At 49.0% G+C, this 13,545-nt stretch overlaps 7 protein-coding genes across 7 annotated transcripts; 3 read left to right on the top strand and 4 right to left on the bottom strand.

Annotated features, from left to right (window-relative positions):
- The first annotated feature begins 1,817 nt into the window (after positions 1-1,817).
- Positions 1,818-4,464, top strand: P175DRAFT_0471578 (5-methyltetrahydropteroyltriglutamate--homocysteine S-methyltransferase). The gene is made up of 4 exons (XM_040895096.1): positions 1,818-1,856; positions 1,922-2,141; positions 2,207-2,326; positions 2,387-4,464. The coding sequence occupies exons 1-4, from the start codon at positions 1,846-1,848 to the stop codon at positions 4,358-4,360; spliced, it is 2,325 nt and encodes a 774-aa protein (XP_040756323.1). The 5' UTR covers positions 1,818-1,845; the 3' UTR covers positions 4,361-4,464.
- On the top strand, positions 4,417-4,952 carry P175DRAFT_0498035 (uncharacterized protein). The gene has a single exon (XM_040896418.1). It carries the CDS (start codon positions 4,530-4,532, stop codon positions 4,722-4,724), a length of 195 nt encoding a protein of 64 aa, XP_040756322.1. The 5' UTR covers positions 4,417-4,529; the 3' UTR covers positions 4,725-4,952.
- A 95-nt stretch (positions 4,953-5,047) lies between these two features.
- P175DRAFT_0429936 (3-oxo-5-alpha-steroid 4-dehydrogenase family protein) lies at positions 5,048-6,292 on the bottom strand (the record flags this gene model as incomplete). The annotated part of the gene is made up of 2 exons (XM_040893392.1): positions 5,048-6,121; positions 6,179-6,292. The coding sequence occupies 2 exons, from the start codon at positions 6,290-6,292 to the stop codon at positions 5,048-5,050; spliced, it is 1,188 nt and encodes a 395-aa protein (XP_040756321.1).
- A 159-nt stretch (positions 6,293-6,451) lies between these two features.
- Positions 6,452-10,464, bottom strand: P175DRAFT_0498033 (ubiquitin-ubiquitin ligase UFD2). The gene is made up of 6 exons (XM_040896417.1): positions 10,330-10,464; positions 9,576-10,255; positions 9,294-9,504; positions 8,776-9,231; positions 7,134-8,721; positions 6,452-7,073 (listed from the first exon to the last, which is right to left on the bottom strand). The coding sequence occupies exons 1-6, from the start codon at positions 10,357-10,359 to the stop codon at positions 6,775-6,777; spliced, it is 3,264 nt and encodes a 1,087-aa protein (XP_040756320.1). The 5' UTR covers positions 10,360-10,464; the 3' UTR covers positions 6,452-6,774.
- Positions 10,330-10,568, bottom strand: P175DRAFT_0498032 (uncharacterized protein). The gene has a single exon (XM_040896416.1). It carries the CDS (start codon positions 10,558-10,560, stop codon positions 10,366-10,368), a length of 195 nt encoding a protein of 64 aa, XP_040756319.1. The 5' UTR covers positions 10,561-10,568; the 3' UTR covers positions 10,330-10,365.
- Positions 10,569-10,699: 131 nt separating this feature from the next.
- P175DRAFT_0513771 (J domain-containing protein) lies at positions 10,700-12,533 on the bottom strand. Its single transcript, XM_040898771.1, has 3 exons — positions 11,914-12,533; positions 11,562-11,819; positions 10,700-11,499 (listed from the first exon to the last, which is right to left on the bottom strand). Exons 1-3 carry the CDS (start codon positions 12,182-12,184, stop codon positions 10,964-10,966), a joined length of 1,065 nt encoding a protein of 354 aa, XP_040756318.1. The 5' UTR covers positions 12,185-12,533; the 3' UTR covers positions 10,700-10,963.
- A 131-nt stretch (positions 12,534-12,664) lies between these two features.
- On the top strand, positions 12,665-13,421 carry P175DRAFT_0498030 (uncharacterized protein). The gene is made up of 2 exons (XM_040896415.1): positions 12,665-12,842; positions 12,977-13,421. Exons 1-2 carry the CDS (start codon positions 12,776-12,778, stop codon positions 13,306-13,308), a joined length of 399 nt encoding a protein of 132 aa, XP_040756317.1. The 5' UTR covers positions 12,665-12,775; the 3' UTR covers positions 13,309-13,421.
- Positions 13,422-13,545: the final 124 nt, after the last annotated feature.

The following is a 13,545-nucleotide window of genomic DNA, read 5'->3' as shown; positions in this document are numbered from 1 at the left end:
AGCAGAGGACTTGGACACGAGCGCGAACAGCTTCGGCCCGCGTTCGGATTTCTTCGACCTTCTCTGCCATTCCCTGGTCTCTCTCGAGAAGCGCCTGCGAATTCTCCCGGATAGTCCAGAGGAGCTACTGTAGCACTCGAATCCAGTCCGCTCATCGAAAGACGAGGAAAAACCTGGTGGAGTTAGGCCCATCAAGTGCAGACTAGTAATGGGTGAAGGATGAGTATTTACCCTCTTGGAGTTCATGTGAAGGCGATGAAGACTCGATTTGGTCAAGTTGCAACTCCGGTGAGTCTGACGATCTCCGGGACCTTCTAAAGGGGGGACAGAAGAAGAAACCCATTGAGGTGGTGGCAGTGGAAGTGGAAGGAGGGCATGAATTTGAGAATAAAAGAGAGTGGTGGAAAGATGGTGTTATCAGGAAAGCCATGTTTGTAAATCGTTTTACTTTGGATCTAGATCATTTTATCTGTCAAGGGAAGGAGTGACTGAGATCAGTACAGCGGGAAGGCGGTACTTGACCCTGACAATGGAAGTAGATGAATGCGCCAATGTCTTATGGATGATGATTATATTTCTAGTTTGTTAGTAGTGGGTGGGTGGACTGGGTACGCCTAACTTCGTTGTAGGAACAATGTATGTTCACAAGAAGAGATATATTTCTGTATCTGAATTTGGATGGATTTCCTATTTGGGCCAAGATAGACCTATCTCAAGATGTGAACCCCTCTCTTTCTCTCTTTCACTCACCTACACCATTTCAAGATTTGAACATGAGAAAAAGGAATTCACTATTCTTGGATAAACTATATCAAGGACCGAAGTAGAAATACTCCGCTGTCTAGGGAAGGTTCCCGAGCAAATCTCACCTCAGAGTCTCAGACCCATCCATATAGAAACTCCGGACCGTCGGACTTGTACCAATAATTCGGAGTCTTACTCAGGACAAGAGAACGGAGTAGCTCCAGAAGGTTAGACTTTTATGGACTGTACACTGATCTACTCCTGGTAGTACTACTTACTACTAGTACTTACTAGTTCTAGTCGTGAAAGAAAAGTGTACGGAGTAGGTTAAATGAAGTCCGAAGTAACAGGTGGGTTTTGTTTTCCAAATGGCCGATCCCGGAGCAAGATTTGGTATCGCAGACTATGAAGTTATACCCCATACACTGTAATAATTCCAATAGAGACTCCTCCAAGAGCCATGGAAACCAGAAATAGTTTGGAGTTCCTCAATCACGCCATTTCTGGTGTATGTACAGTACATACATATCTGTCCAATATCAATTAATTTCTCTACAATCATCGGATTCTTTTTAATTCAATTTCTAGGAATTACTTTAGTATAGGACCCTCTAGTCAATAAAAGGAAGAAGAAGAACATTTCTACCTAATCTAAAAACTCTCTCTCTCTCTCTCTCACACACACACACACACATAATTGAGACCGAGTGAAGGGGAAATACCTGTACGGTACCAAGTACAGTATAAGTTACAATATTACTATACCAAACAATACGATTACCACTACATTTACCCCTCCATCAACTCGTCCACTGGGATTTCTGATTCGTTGATCCACACCGAGGGGTCAGTCACTCGAGTCCCTCTCTCTACCCCTAGGTAGTTCTCCCCTCCATCCTCCATCATTTATTATTTCGTCCTCTTCTTCTTTTCTCTGCTTCTCTTTCTCTCTTCTTTCTTCTCTCCATCCTCCTTTTCCCTCTTCTCAACGCAAGAGACTATCTCAATTGTCTCTTGTTCATCCTTTTTCTCTCTCTCTCTCATCTCTTCTCTATTCCTCTATACCCATCCCCCTTTAACTTCACACACATAACCGTAAGGATGGTTCAATCGTACGTGTCCAATTCCTCTGCTCTTCCTCTCATTATTGCCCTACTAACTTGGCCTTTTTTTACAGCGCCGTTCTGGGTTTCCCCCGTATGGGAAAGCTCCGTGATCTCAAGAAGGCCACTGAAGCTTACTGGAGTGACAAGATCTCCCGCGAGGAGCTTCTGAGCGAGGGAAAGAGACTCCGTTTGGAGCACTGGAAGATCCAGAAGGCTGCTGGTGTCGATATCATCCCCAGCAATGACTTTGCCTTCTACGATCATGTCCTCGACCACATTCAGATGTTCGGTGTATGTACATCGCCTTTTCCCCCCATAAGTCATTTGCCGTGGCTAATCCGTTTTGCCATACTTAGGTCGTCCCCGAGCGTTACACCAAGTACGGTCTCGACCCCCTTGATGAATACTTCGCCATGGGAAGAGGTCTCCAGAAGCCCGCCAAGGATGGCCAGGCTGCCATTGACGTTCCTGCCTTGGTAAGTTGCCCTTGATCTCCAGCTCGAGCCTCGCAACACCCTCTGACTTACAATCCACAGGAAATGGTCAAGTGGTTTGACTCCAACTACCACTACGTCAAGCCCACTCTGCAGGACAATCAGACCTTCAAGCTTACTGCCAACCCTAAGCCCATTGTTCAGTACCTCGAGGCTAAGGAGGCTGGCATCATCACCCGCCCCGTCATCCTGGGTCCCGTCTCCTTCTTGACCCTCGCCAAGGCTGACCGTGGTCAGTCCGTTGACCCCATCACCAAGATTGGCGAGCTCCTCCCCGTCTACGTTGAGCTCCTGACCAAGCTCAAGCAGGCTGGTGTTGAGGACGTTCAGATTGATGAACCTGTCCTCGTCTTTGACCTCCCCCCCAAGTCCAAGGCTGCTTTCAAGCCCGTCTACGAGAAGCTCGGCTCCCTTGGTGCTCAGGCTCCTCGTATTGTTCTCGCCACCTACTTCGGTGACATCGTCCACAACATTGATGTCCTCCCTGCTCTCCACAACCTCCATGGTATTCACGTTGATCTGGTGCGCAACCCTGAGCAACTCAACACTGTTGTCGCTGCTCTCGGTCCTAACCAGGTTCTGTCTGCTGGTGTTGTTGACGGCCGTAACATCTGGAAGACCAACTTCAAGACCGCTATTGCGAAGGTCGAACTGGCCATCCAGAGGCTCGGCAAGGAGCGTGTGATTGTCTCCACCTCCAGCTCTCTCCTCCACGTTCCTCACACTCTCGCCAGCGAGAAGAACCTCGACCCTGAGGTCCACGACTGGTTCAGCTTTGCCGTCGAGAAGACTAGCGAAGTTGTTCTGATTGCCAAGGCTGTCACTGAGGGTGCTGCTGCTGTCAACGAGCAGCTCGTCGCCAACGAAAACTCCATCAATGCTCGTACCTCGTCTAAGCGTACCAACGACCCTAAGGTCAAGGAGCGCCAGGCTGCTGTTACCGAAGACATGCACGTACGCAAATCTGTCTTCGAGGTCCGTATCAAGGAGCAGACCAAGTCTCTCAACCTCCCTCTCTTCCCTACCACCACCATCGGTTCCTTCCCCCAGACCAAGGAGATCCGTATCCAGCGTAACAAGTTCACCAAGGGTGAAATCACTGCTGAGGAATACGAGAAGTTCATCGAACAGGAAATCGCCTATGTCGTCAAGACCCAGGAGGATCTTGGCCTCGACGTCCTGGTTCACGGTGAGCCTGAGCGTAACGACATGGTCCAGTACTTCGGTGAACGTCTCACCGGTTACGTCTTCACCACCCACGCTTGGGTCCAGAGTTACGGATCTCGTTGCGTGCGTCCTCCCATCATTGTCGGTGACATCTCTCGTCCTGCTCCTATGACCGTCAAGGAGTCCAAGTACGCCGTCTCCATCTCTTCCAAGCCCATGAAGGGTATGCTTACTGGGCCCATCACCTGTCTGCGCTGGTCCTTCCCCCGTGATGATATCCCCCAGGAGGACCAAGCTCAACAGCTCGCTCTTGCCCTGCGTGACGAGGTTGTTGACCTTGAGGCTGCCGGTGTCAAGGTCATCCAGGTCGATGAGCCCGCTCTCCGTGAAGGCCTCCCTCTCCGTAAGGGCGCTGCGCGTGATGCCTACCTCAACTGGGCCGTGAAAGCTTTCTGTCTGTCCACCAGCGGTGTTGCCGACGGCACTCAGATCCACTCGCACTTCTGTTACTCTGAGTTCCAGGACTTCTTCCACGCCATTGCCGCTCTGGATGCCGATGTTCTGAGCATTGAGAACAGCAAGTCTGATGCCAAGCTGCTCAAGGTCTTTGAAGAGGAATACCCCCGCCACATTGGTCCCGGTGTCTATGACATCCACTCTCCTCGTGTTCCCAGTGAGCAGGAGATCAAGGACCGCATCGATGAGATGCTTAACTACCTGAAAGTTGGTCAGCTCTGGATCAACCCTGATTGCGGTCTGAAGACCCGCCAGTGGCCCGAGACCAAGGCTGCTCTGACCAACATGGTCAACGCTGCCAAGTTCTTCCGCCAGCGAGAGTCTGCTAAATAAACAACTGAAACATAACATTACCTTAATACAAACCCAAGGTGGGGGCGACATTGTCAACCTGTCGTCTCGATTCGGAAACGAGTTGTGAAAATTTCGTTTTTTTTGTGATGAGTTATGATGATGATACCAAAAGTTCAACATATGGGTTCGGGGTCACATTAGAGACATAATGGGGGTCAACGGAGTTCAACATTTGACGATTTCAACATCGGCGTTTAGCCAAGCATCGACATACAGTTCCGTGGGCGTGGGGTTCTGGTTTTTGCATTTCTTTTTTATGTTTTTGGGAAAAGAGCATGACGCGGGTGGTCGGTGGTGGGCTATTTTTGCCGATGTTCTGATATATTTCAACAACGTGGTGTAAAGCACATTCGAGGAATCAAACTGTATACCTCAACACTTTATTTTTCCTCCTCAGTCCTCGTATTCGTTCCAACGTAAGGAACAAGTGTAGAGATTATCAAGCGTATCATGCTATGCAAGCCAAAGTAAGCAGGTAATACAATCAAGCAAGGCATACATAGATACATATAGCTATATACTATACAACACCCCGGGTATTTATTTACATATAGAACATGATTTTATAACCCCAAGCTCCCCCCCCCCTCCCCCCCAAAAAAACAATCAAAGTAATTATATAACGACACGAGAACTAAAGAAGAATGTACAAACCGTTGACTTGATTTACATCCACTTACAAAACGGCACCACCGCGCCCCTTCCCCCAACTGCTTCCTCCCCAAACCTCTCAACATACCACTTCCTCCCCCAGCGGGCATGAGGCAACATATTCGTCACCGCATTCACTACAAACACAATCCCTGGGAGCGGAAGACCAGAAGAGGCCTGCGGACTTTGCTGCAGAACAGCCACGATGGGGCCAATCCACGGCGCAAGACGAAGGGGGGATCCCTGGTCGTGGCCTGGGCCTGGAGCTGAAGGTGCACTTGTGCCAATGAGAGGCAGGAGGCTTAGAGCGGGCAAGACGGCCGTGCCGACGAGTGTGAAGCCGGTCCATTCAAGCCACTCGAAGACATAGTGCGGGTAAAGGATTGATGTGAAGAGGCCGGTGGCGGGGGGGATGACGTAGATTTTGGAGTACTTGGTTGCGGATTTCTTCTCTTGTGTTTGTGGTAGGTTCGAAGAAGAAGAAGAAGAAGAAGAAGAAGAAGAAGAAGAAGGGGGAGGAGAGTCGGACCTTTTTGCGGCACGTTTCTTTGCTTCTTCGCGGCGGAGACGGAAGAGGGTTCGTTCGGAGTAGATGTTTCCTATCATCCCTGTGACGAAGAGAACAAAGCCGAGGACAGGAAGAAGCAAAGGGGTGGTGGGATCGGGGATCGGGTCCTCGGTGGCCTTTGACGTTCCCGAGTGCGAGGGCGTGCTCCGGTAAGTTGGGATAGTGGCGACATTATATCCAGCCAGCCAGCTGGCAATGCAAGAAGAATTGAGCCAATTAAATAGAACGGCGAAGATGACGACAAGAACGTGGATTGGGGACATGCTGGGCGCGGAGAAAGGCGAGATGATAGCGCGATTCACGTAATGGAGAATGTAAAGGACTGCGACAAGCTTGTTTTGTAGCGGTAGGGACTCGATGTGGAGTTTGGGGGGCAGCTTCCAGAGAATGTAGATGAGGTTGATGGGGCCCACGATTTCCATGGCAAACCACCCGATACGGCCGGGGATGTTCAGGGATGACTTTTGCAGGGAAGTTTTCCCTGCTGGGTGGAATGAGGTAAGCCATTGAATGATAGAGAACTGGAACTGCAGTGAGTTTTTGAGTGTATAGTAGAGAATCAGGTGCTTGTCGCTTACGAGGGGAAAGTATTGGAAGATGTTGATTAGAGTCACGTAGGTTTCGGGGGTAGGTAGCATAAGATCCTTTAGAGGAGGGACAGCCGCCATCGCGGAAGAAAAAGCAGAGCCCATTATGTTCCGACTAGTGTACCTGTCAAGCCGTTGGATTAGTAGCTCATTGATTCCGTAGTATCGTTGGCTAGCGTAAACAAAACGCTCTACTAAATCCTTGTCCTGACGTACCTTCTTATGTATACCGTACCTGTCGGTGTCTCGTCAAGTCAAAAGGACACAAGATATCAGTCCCAATTATTAGAGAAGAACCCCAAATTGGGACACAGTGCATTTCTATTCGACCAGATAAAGGAGAGCAATGGACCGGACAAGACAAATTTAACGAGGTGAAGGAAGAGAACACGATTGAAGGCGCTGGAGAAGAAGCGGAAATACGGTCCCATGATATCACGGGGCCACGTGACCAAGCCTGGAGGATATATTATAACTATACCTTGTACTCTGTTTTTAACAATGAGGAAAACCAAGCAAAGAAAGGGAATGCTACGTCAACAATTATCATGGGAGAAGATTCAGTATCCTAAGTGGATGTATCCATATCATCGACCGCCACCTGTCCCTGTCCCCCTCGCCGTTCTGCGATCTTCTGCCTCTTGAATTCCGTGATCTTGGCCTTGAGCTCCGTATCTACAAAATGGGTTAGTTTTAGCTCTTGTTTCTAATATCGAAGATAGAATGTGTTTTTTACCAGGTAGAACGTCCTCTATCTTGAGCGGAGCCCGGTTGAAAGGATCGTGCGGGTCGCTCAGAAGATGAGAGCGGATAGTGGAACGGTCAATAGACACCTTGGATGCAGGGAGAATAACAGGGTCTTGCATCAATGTATACATCAGAGGATCTAAACCCTCTGTCAGCAAATGTTCTTATCGTAAATAAAGAAAAAAGGGGCAAACCATACCTAGGAACTCATCCGGAATCTCACCCAGGTCCTCCTCCTCCTGCTCATCGGCTTCCTTGGCCTCCTTCACCTTGAATTGAAGCTGGTCCCATCGCTTAAGTTCCTCGGGCGATTTCAGAGACCATTTTCGCAGAATTTCAGCAGCCTTTTCAAAGTTCGCCGGCTTGTATGAGCGACCATCCCTCGCTACAGCGACAATAAAGTTCTGCTTTGCCATCAGGTTCAAATAAACATCGACGATCTCACTCAACAACGCCCGTGGGTTGAAGCCGTATTCCTGCAGATTCTCGACCCGCAGATTGGAACTCTTGGGCCCCACCATAGCATCCAAGTTGTAATCAAGCATGTCAGCCAGCCTCTGCACGATTTCTGGCATGGTAAAGGAGTCCGCAAGTGCCTCTGTGAAGAGCTTCAGCATGGAAACGGTTTCGTTCGTCAACTGCATGTAGGATTTGGCACTTCGTTGCGCGGAAGCAAGGTGCTCCTCCTTTTGTTGGCGGACAGTAGGATCCATGGTAGGCCCTTCGTTGCGTAGTTCCAGTTGTGTCTTGTAAATGGTCATGAAGTTACCAAAGGACTCGTCAAGCACAAAAGTCACATCGTTGAGGAGCAGGTTCACGAAGCGAACAAAGAAATCTAGGTTCTGTTTGGACTGGTGGTAGAGCTTCGTTCGGTACAGGGTATTAGGCCAGATACATTTGATAATCTGGAATATCTCGTATCGAATATTGAACTTGTCAAAAAATTGAGTGTGTGTTCCGGTGTGTTCGGCTTCGATGTAGAAGTTCATAAGGGCGTGTAATAAGTATTCATTAGCAAAAGGCATAGAGTTCAGAAGATCCACTAGGACACCATTCGCGCCACCAGGGCGAGGCCATGTCCCCCGGAACAAGATGGAAACAAGACCGGCTTTGAGATAGGGGTTTTTGATGTACTCTGAGCTCTCTAAAAAGGCGATGCAAAGCATGACCAGCTCATCGCCTTGGGTTGCAGTGATGATCTGAGGCATGCACCACATGATGAATTTGAAATTGCTCACAATGTCATCCACGAAGTACTCAGGTAGACACTGGAAGACTTCAGGCTGTTGCGCAGGAAGTGGCAGTTTGATCTCCTCCTTCGGGAAATTTTTGCCCGAAACTACCCTGAGGAGCCAGACAATCACATAACGCATAAATGTCATAGAGCGGTACTGCCATTGGTCATCAAATAACACACCCTGAAGACTGTACTTCAAGGCAAGGCCCATATCCAATTTGTCTTTGTATTTCTTGAGATGGGTCTCAAAAATTCTTAACTGCGCAGGATTGTTCACCCACTTATGGCGTTCTGCTTCAAACTTAGCCAGGGTAGTTTCCATGTGCTTCAGATCCTTTTCAAGGGTCTCCAAGTTGGATGTGAGAGACTCGCTTCCGTAATGATGAGCAGCAACTGTCAGGAAGAAAATCTCAGTGATAAAATTAGATGCACCATCTGCTTTCTTCGAGTAAAAGGCATCAGATGCGTGTTGGTCGGCATTGATCTTGGTTTCATCCTTGATATCCACACGAGGGTTTCGGTGTAGGTAGTCAATGTCAATCCTGTCAATCTATTTAAGCGTTAGCTTATGCAACCTTACTATTTTTCATCCCAAGAGACTTACCTTGGTAAAATTGGCATCCATGAAGGGCTCACAGAGTTGGTCCAAACAAGTGGTCAGATTGAACATAAACCCGTCAGACGACACAGTGCTGGGATCTACCTGCATTGCCCGACGCTTGTGGTTAATATTCAAAGCTGCCGCGAACCAGTCCAAGACCCTGTCTCTCGCGTCTTTCGAAGCTCGAATCATGTGGTTGATAATATCAAGGAGATCGGAGCTCAGCAACTGTTGCACCATGCGGATTGACCGCTGCGCATTGAGAATGTATGACTGATCTCTTGTCTTGGGACTTGAGAAATACGACATCATAGCGCTGGGTTGTAAGGGCGATAGGCGGAACCACGGTCCGAGAAGCGTGTCCACCTCGAACGAGACCGGGTTTCGAGACTCGTTAAAGAAGGATGACTCCGTAATGGCAGCCGCGAGGGCGGCATTATGAACGAGATTTCGCAGAGCCTGCAGTTGAGGTTTGAGGAACTGGTCATAGATAGATGAGGAGAGGCTGGCTTAAAACATACTGTCATATATGGCTTGTAATCGTCACTGATGCTCATGGAGGCAAGCTCTTGACTCAGCCCCTCTACTGCCGCAATAAAAGCCGGCTTAATAGTCTCGTCTTCCTCAAACCGCTTGACTGCTTCGCCCATGAATTCAATGTCCACTCCCTTCTCATCTTCCGGGTCTAAGAGAAGATAGGGCCTAATGGGGGATTGATCGGATGGTTCCAGCCTACGCGCAGCAGAATCAGTAATCCAATCCACCACACGCCTATTCTCTCATAATAAAGAGCAAATACGCACCCGAACATCTCCGGCATCGTCATGGCAAAAATACAGTAGCTCATGCACAGCCGACGAGCCTCACATATCACCTTGAACTTGGGGTCATCGTCACGAACGCGACGAAACCCTTTGTGCAGTCTTGTAATCCGCTTCCAACACGGTATTAAGTAGTCCAGCGGTTTCTGCTCCGGCTGATTCGACGCCGCTTCCAGAAGAGCCTGATCCAAAACCGACGTATCAATACGGAGATTCCGCTTCTGATCTTCAAGTTCCCCCCGTAACCCAGGAAGGAATGATAATCTCTGCCCATGGACATCCGTCTGTCGGTCTTCATTCAATGTCAGTTTAAACACGGCGCTTAATGTGCGATCCTCGAACGATTCGATAGTGTCTTCTGCTTTGGGGGGTGGTGGAGTGTTGGCGATGGGTGTGCTGGACCGTGGCCGGACTGGCACTGAACTTGTGGGGGTGATCTTGATCCGTTTCCCTTCTGATCCCGGTCGTTGTGCTGCACCCGGGGAGGACGAGCGAGAGGCAGGGGCGCTGCTCTTATTAGAATGTGGCTGTGATGCTTCCGATGCTTGGGACGGAGGAGTAGGTCGCGAAGACGCTGCGGACTGAGTTGGTGACTGTTCACCACTTGCGGATTGCACCGAAGGCGAGGGATTCCCCAGCTTTGCTAGGCGCTTATTGCGGATCTGTAGACAAAACAGTTACCCTCCCACTCCTCCACGCAGTCATATGAGGCCTAGAGCCAAAGACCAGAACCAACCTTATCCGCCTCGGAGAGGTTATCTGACATCTCTGATCAAAAGTGGGAGGTACGGGTGCCCGCACCAAGTGAGGAGCTTCTTATTTCGCAAGTGAATGGAGACAAGAGGATGGAGAGAGCCCCAAGAGAGAAACGATATACCAAAGCAAAGAATATCAGAGATCCCCCAAAAATTTTCAACGAAGGGAAGAGCTGGCCGGGGAAGCAGGCAGGCAGAGGGTCGCGAGTCATCAGGCGAGATTCTGCCATGGTCGCTGAGATTCGCCCGCATTGATTCTTACTAACTAAACTGCCGCCCGCAGTTTCATCAATCCCGGGGCTCAATTTATCCGTTGGCTTTTACATAGCTGATACTAGATTTCTTTACTTTGGTTTTATTTCTCTTTCATTCGTAGACAAAGCTGGATGCTCTTAAAAGAGGACATCAGAATATCATTGATTTGGGAGACATGTTCAGTCCATGCAACGCCGTCAAATACTATCACAGTCATTGATATCTAAACAACAAGCAGCGGCCGGAGAAGTAACACAGGCAAGAAAATTACATAGGAGGAAAGCAGTCGAATGACAAAGGAAGGGGGGGGGGAGAAGAAGAAGAAGAGATAATAAAAATGTGCATCATCTGGGCGTTAGTTTAAAATTTTCCCTTCAAGGAGTCTAATCGGCGACAACTCTTGAGCTCCAACTCTCTGGCCGCCTTCATCTTCTCTACATCTGGGAAAAACCAGCCCTGAGCATCTTGAATCATTCGGTCACGGGCGTCCTTTTCAGCCTCGCATTTGTATTGCAGTTTGGTAACATAGTCCACTTCTACTCGCTGATCTAGCTTGCGGAAACTCCGTGTATTGTAGTCGTCCACGTCTCTCGGGTTGACAAAGTAGTCTATATGGAGTTTGGGGGTTGTTCGCTGCATGGTGTGAGGAGGTACAGCGGCGTCAAATCGGTAGGTCGGGCCAGCCGGGGCGGGTGAGCCGGAGAAGAAGGATGAGAGCAGAGGGAGCAAGAATAGGAGAATAAGGGGCAATAATTGTTGAATCGTAGCCCGGATCGAGGGCTGCGGCTCAGATTGGGCATCTGTATCGTGCGGTCGTCTTCGGGGTCGAGAACCTCCAAACTGGTGAACCCGGAACCCAGGGCCGCCGTTCATGTTGAAAACAAACTGAGGACCGCCTAAAAGACAGTTGACTGTTAGTAACCCATCTCCCCAAGTCATACCATACTGTAGAACGTACCAAAAGGTCCAAATCCACCTCCCATCCCGCCAAACCCACCGTTGAAGAATTGATTAAACAATTCCTCCGGCGATACCTCCTCATTAAACATCGGTCCTCCACGGGGGAATCCACCACCACCAGCTGAAAACCCGCTGAACGGCGACGCGCCGGAGGGACCAGCACTCGGTTGGAACCTGCTATCGGGGTCTCCTCCGAACTTGTCATACTTGGATTTTTTATCCGGGTCCGAAAGGACCTGGAACGCACGCGAGACCACTACAATACAATTCGTTAGCACCCCCATGACCAATCAAGCAATCAAACCCAAATCCGCCGGCAAGGGAACCGGGCCAGGTAATGTCCAACTCACTCTTAAAAGCCTCATCCGCACCGTCGTACCCGTTCTTATCAGGATGTGTCAACAAACTCAGCTTGCGGTAAGCCTTCTTGATCTCGCCATCGGTCGCCGACGTCTCCAAACAAAGAATCTCATAAAACGCCGTCGTCGAGCATTTTCGTATCCTAATCACAGCCGCCTTCTGATCCGGTGTGTATTTCCGTTCCTGGTTTCCTTGATTATGCTCGCGAGATTTCGCTGAGCCTCCTCCGACGTCCGCCCCAGAAGCCGCGGCAGAGGGCATGGCGAAGGTGATTGTTTTAAGTTACCGAGCAGGACCTTCTAGGTAACCCTGTCGGGAGAAGTCTATCTCTAGAAGAGCGATGATATCCCTCCCTCTGCCAACTTTTCCTCTCTTTGTTTCCCCCGTTCTTTCAAGAGCTAATAGAAATGCTGGTGGTGGTGTGTACACTACCGTCGGGAAAGAGGAGGGGGCGAAAACCGGGGAGAATTCGACACTATCAAGCCAGAGGACGACGAAAGCTGTTTTTTTTTTTCCCACCTGGTAGGATTGCTCTTCAAGAAAGGCGGGTGGAGTGACCAGTGAGATCCACAGTGTTGAGATGACAAGGAGCTGAGCGAGATCTGGAGAAGAATGGATGGCGATTGATAAATAAACGTGGTGAGATTCTGGAGGTTCGTTCTTTGCGCTAAGGTTCGGATGAGTGAGGGACCTTAGTAAGTAGTTACATGCAACTAACTAAAAAAAAAATAACAGGTACTTACTTCACCTAACTACTGTCCCTTTCCAAGCTCTACTTCCTTATAATTATTTTAATTGATTATTCTTACTTCTACATTCATATCTATTGAACCAGTTCTAAGCTATCTCAACATGGGTGCAGAGTCGCCAATAGAACAAACCAAGCAGACGCTGGCCCAAAAAGCCAGAGCATGGGGAGGTGAGCACACATCCTACACAACACAATCCCTCTCTATCTATCTATCTATCTATCTATATATCTCCCTTTTAATTTAACATCCATACCTCCATATTATATTATTTATCTTACAAAACATCTACCTTACCTACCAGAGAACTCCTTCGCTCCCACCCTCCTCGCCACCCTCATCACCGCTCAACACATGCGCCCCTTCCAGCCCCTCCCGATGATATTTCCTCCAGTTCTCCTCTTCACAAGCTACGCAAGCCTGCAGGGTTTCAAAACCGATAGCGCCGGTATTAGTGCCGCGTGGTCCGGGCTGTATCTTCTCCTAGCGGGACGGCGGAAGCAGCCGTTCATGAAGAAATGGGGTGCGCGGGGAATTGTACGCGGGGCAACTATGGGTCTTTGTTTGGCTAATTTGGTGGGTGGTGGGCTTGCTTATACATTGGGGAAGATGGAGGAAGAAGAAGAGGACGATTAGATACGAGGACAGTTGTGCTTGATACCTAGGTACCTAAGGACGAGTACCTATGTATAACCTTTGTATGAGTATAGGATTGCGGTTTGATATGTGGACTGGCGAATGGATGATGGATGTATAGTAGGCGTTGATTGGAGTATGGTGTTGGGATATGTGTAAACAATACAATTGGTTTCTTATATATATGTATATGCACTCTGTACAACTACTTGGGATTTACGCGGCAATTGGTCGGTG

This window comes from Aspergillus ochraceoroseus (assembly GCF_002846915.1).
Source record: "Aspergillus ochraceoroseus IBT 24754 chromosome Unknown P175scaffold_1, whole genome shotgun sequence".
Classification (NCBI taxonomy): domain Eukaryota; kingdom Fungi; phylum Ascomycota; class Eurotiomycetes; order Eurotiales; family Aspergillaceae; genus Aspergillus; species Aspergillus ochraceoroseus.
Note: the sequence above shows the minus strand (reverse complement) of the source record. Positions and strands in the feature narration are given on the sequence as shown.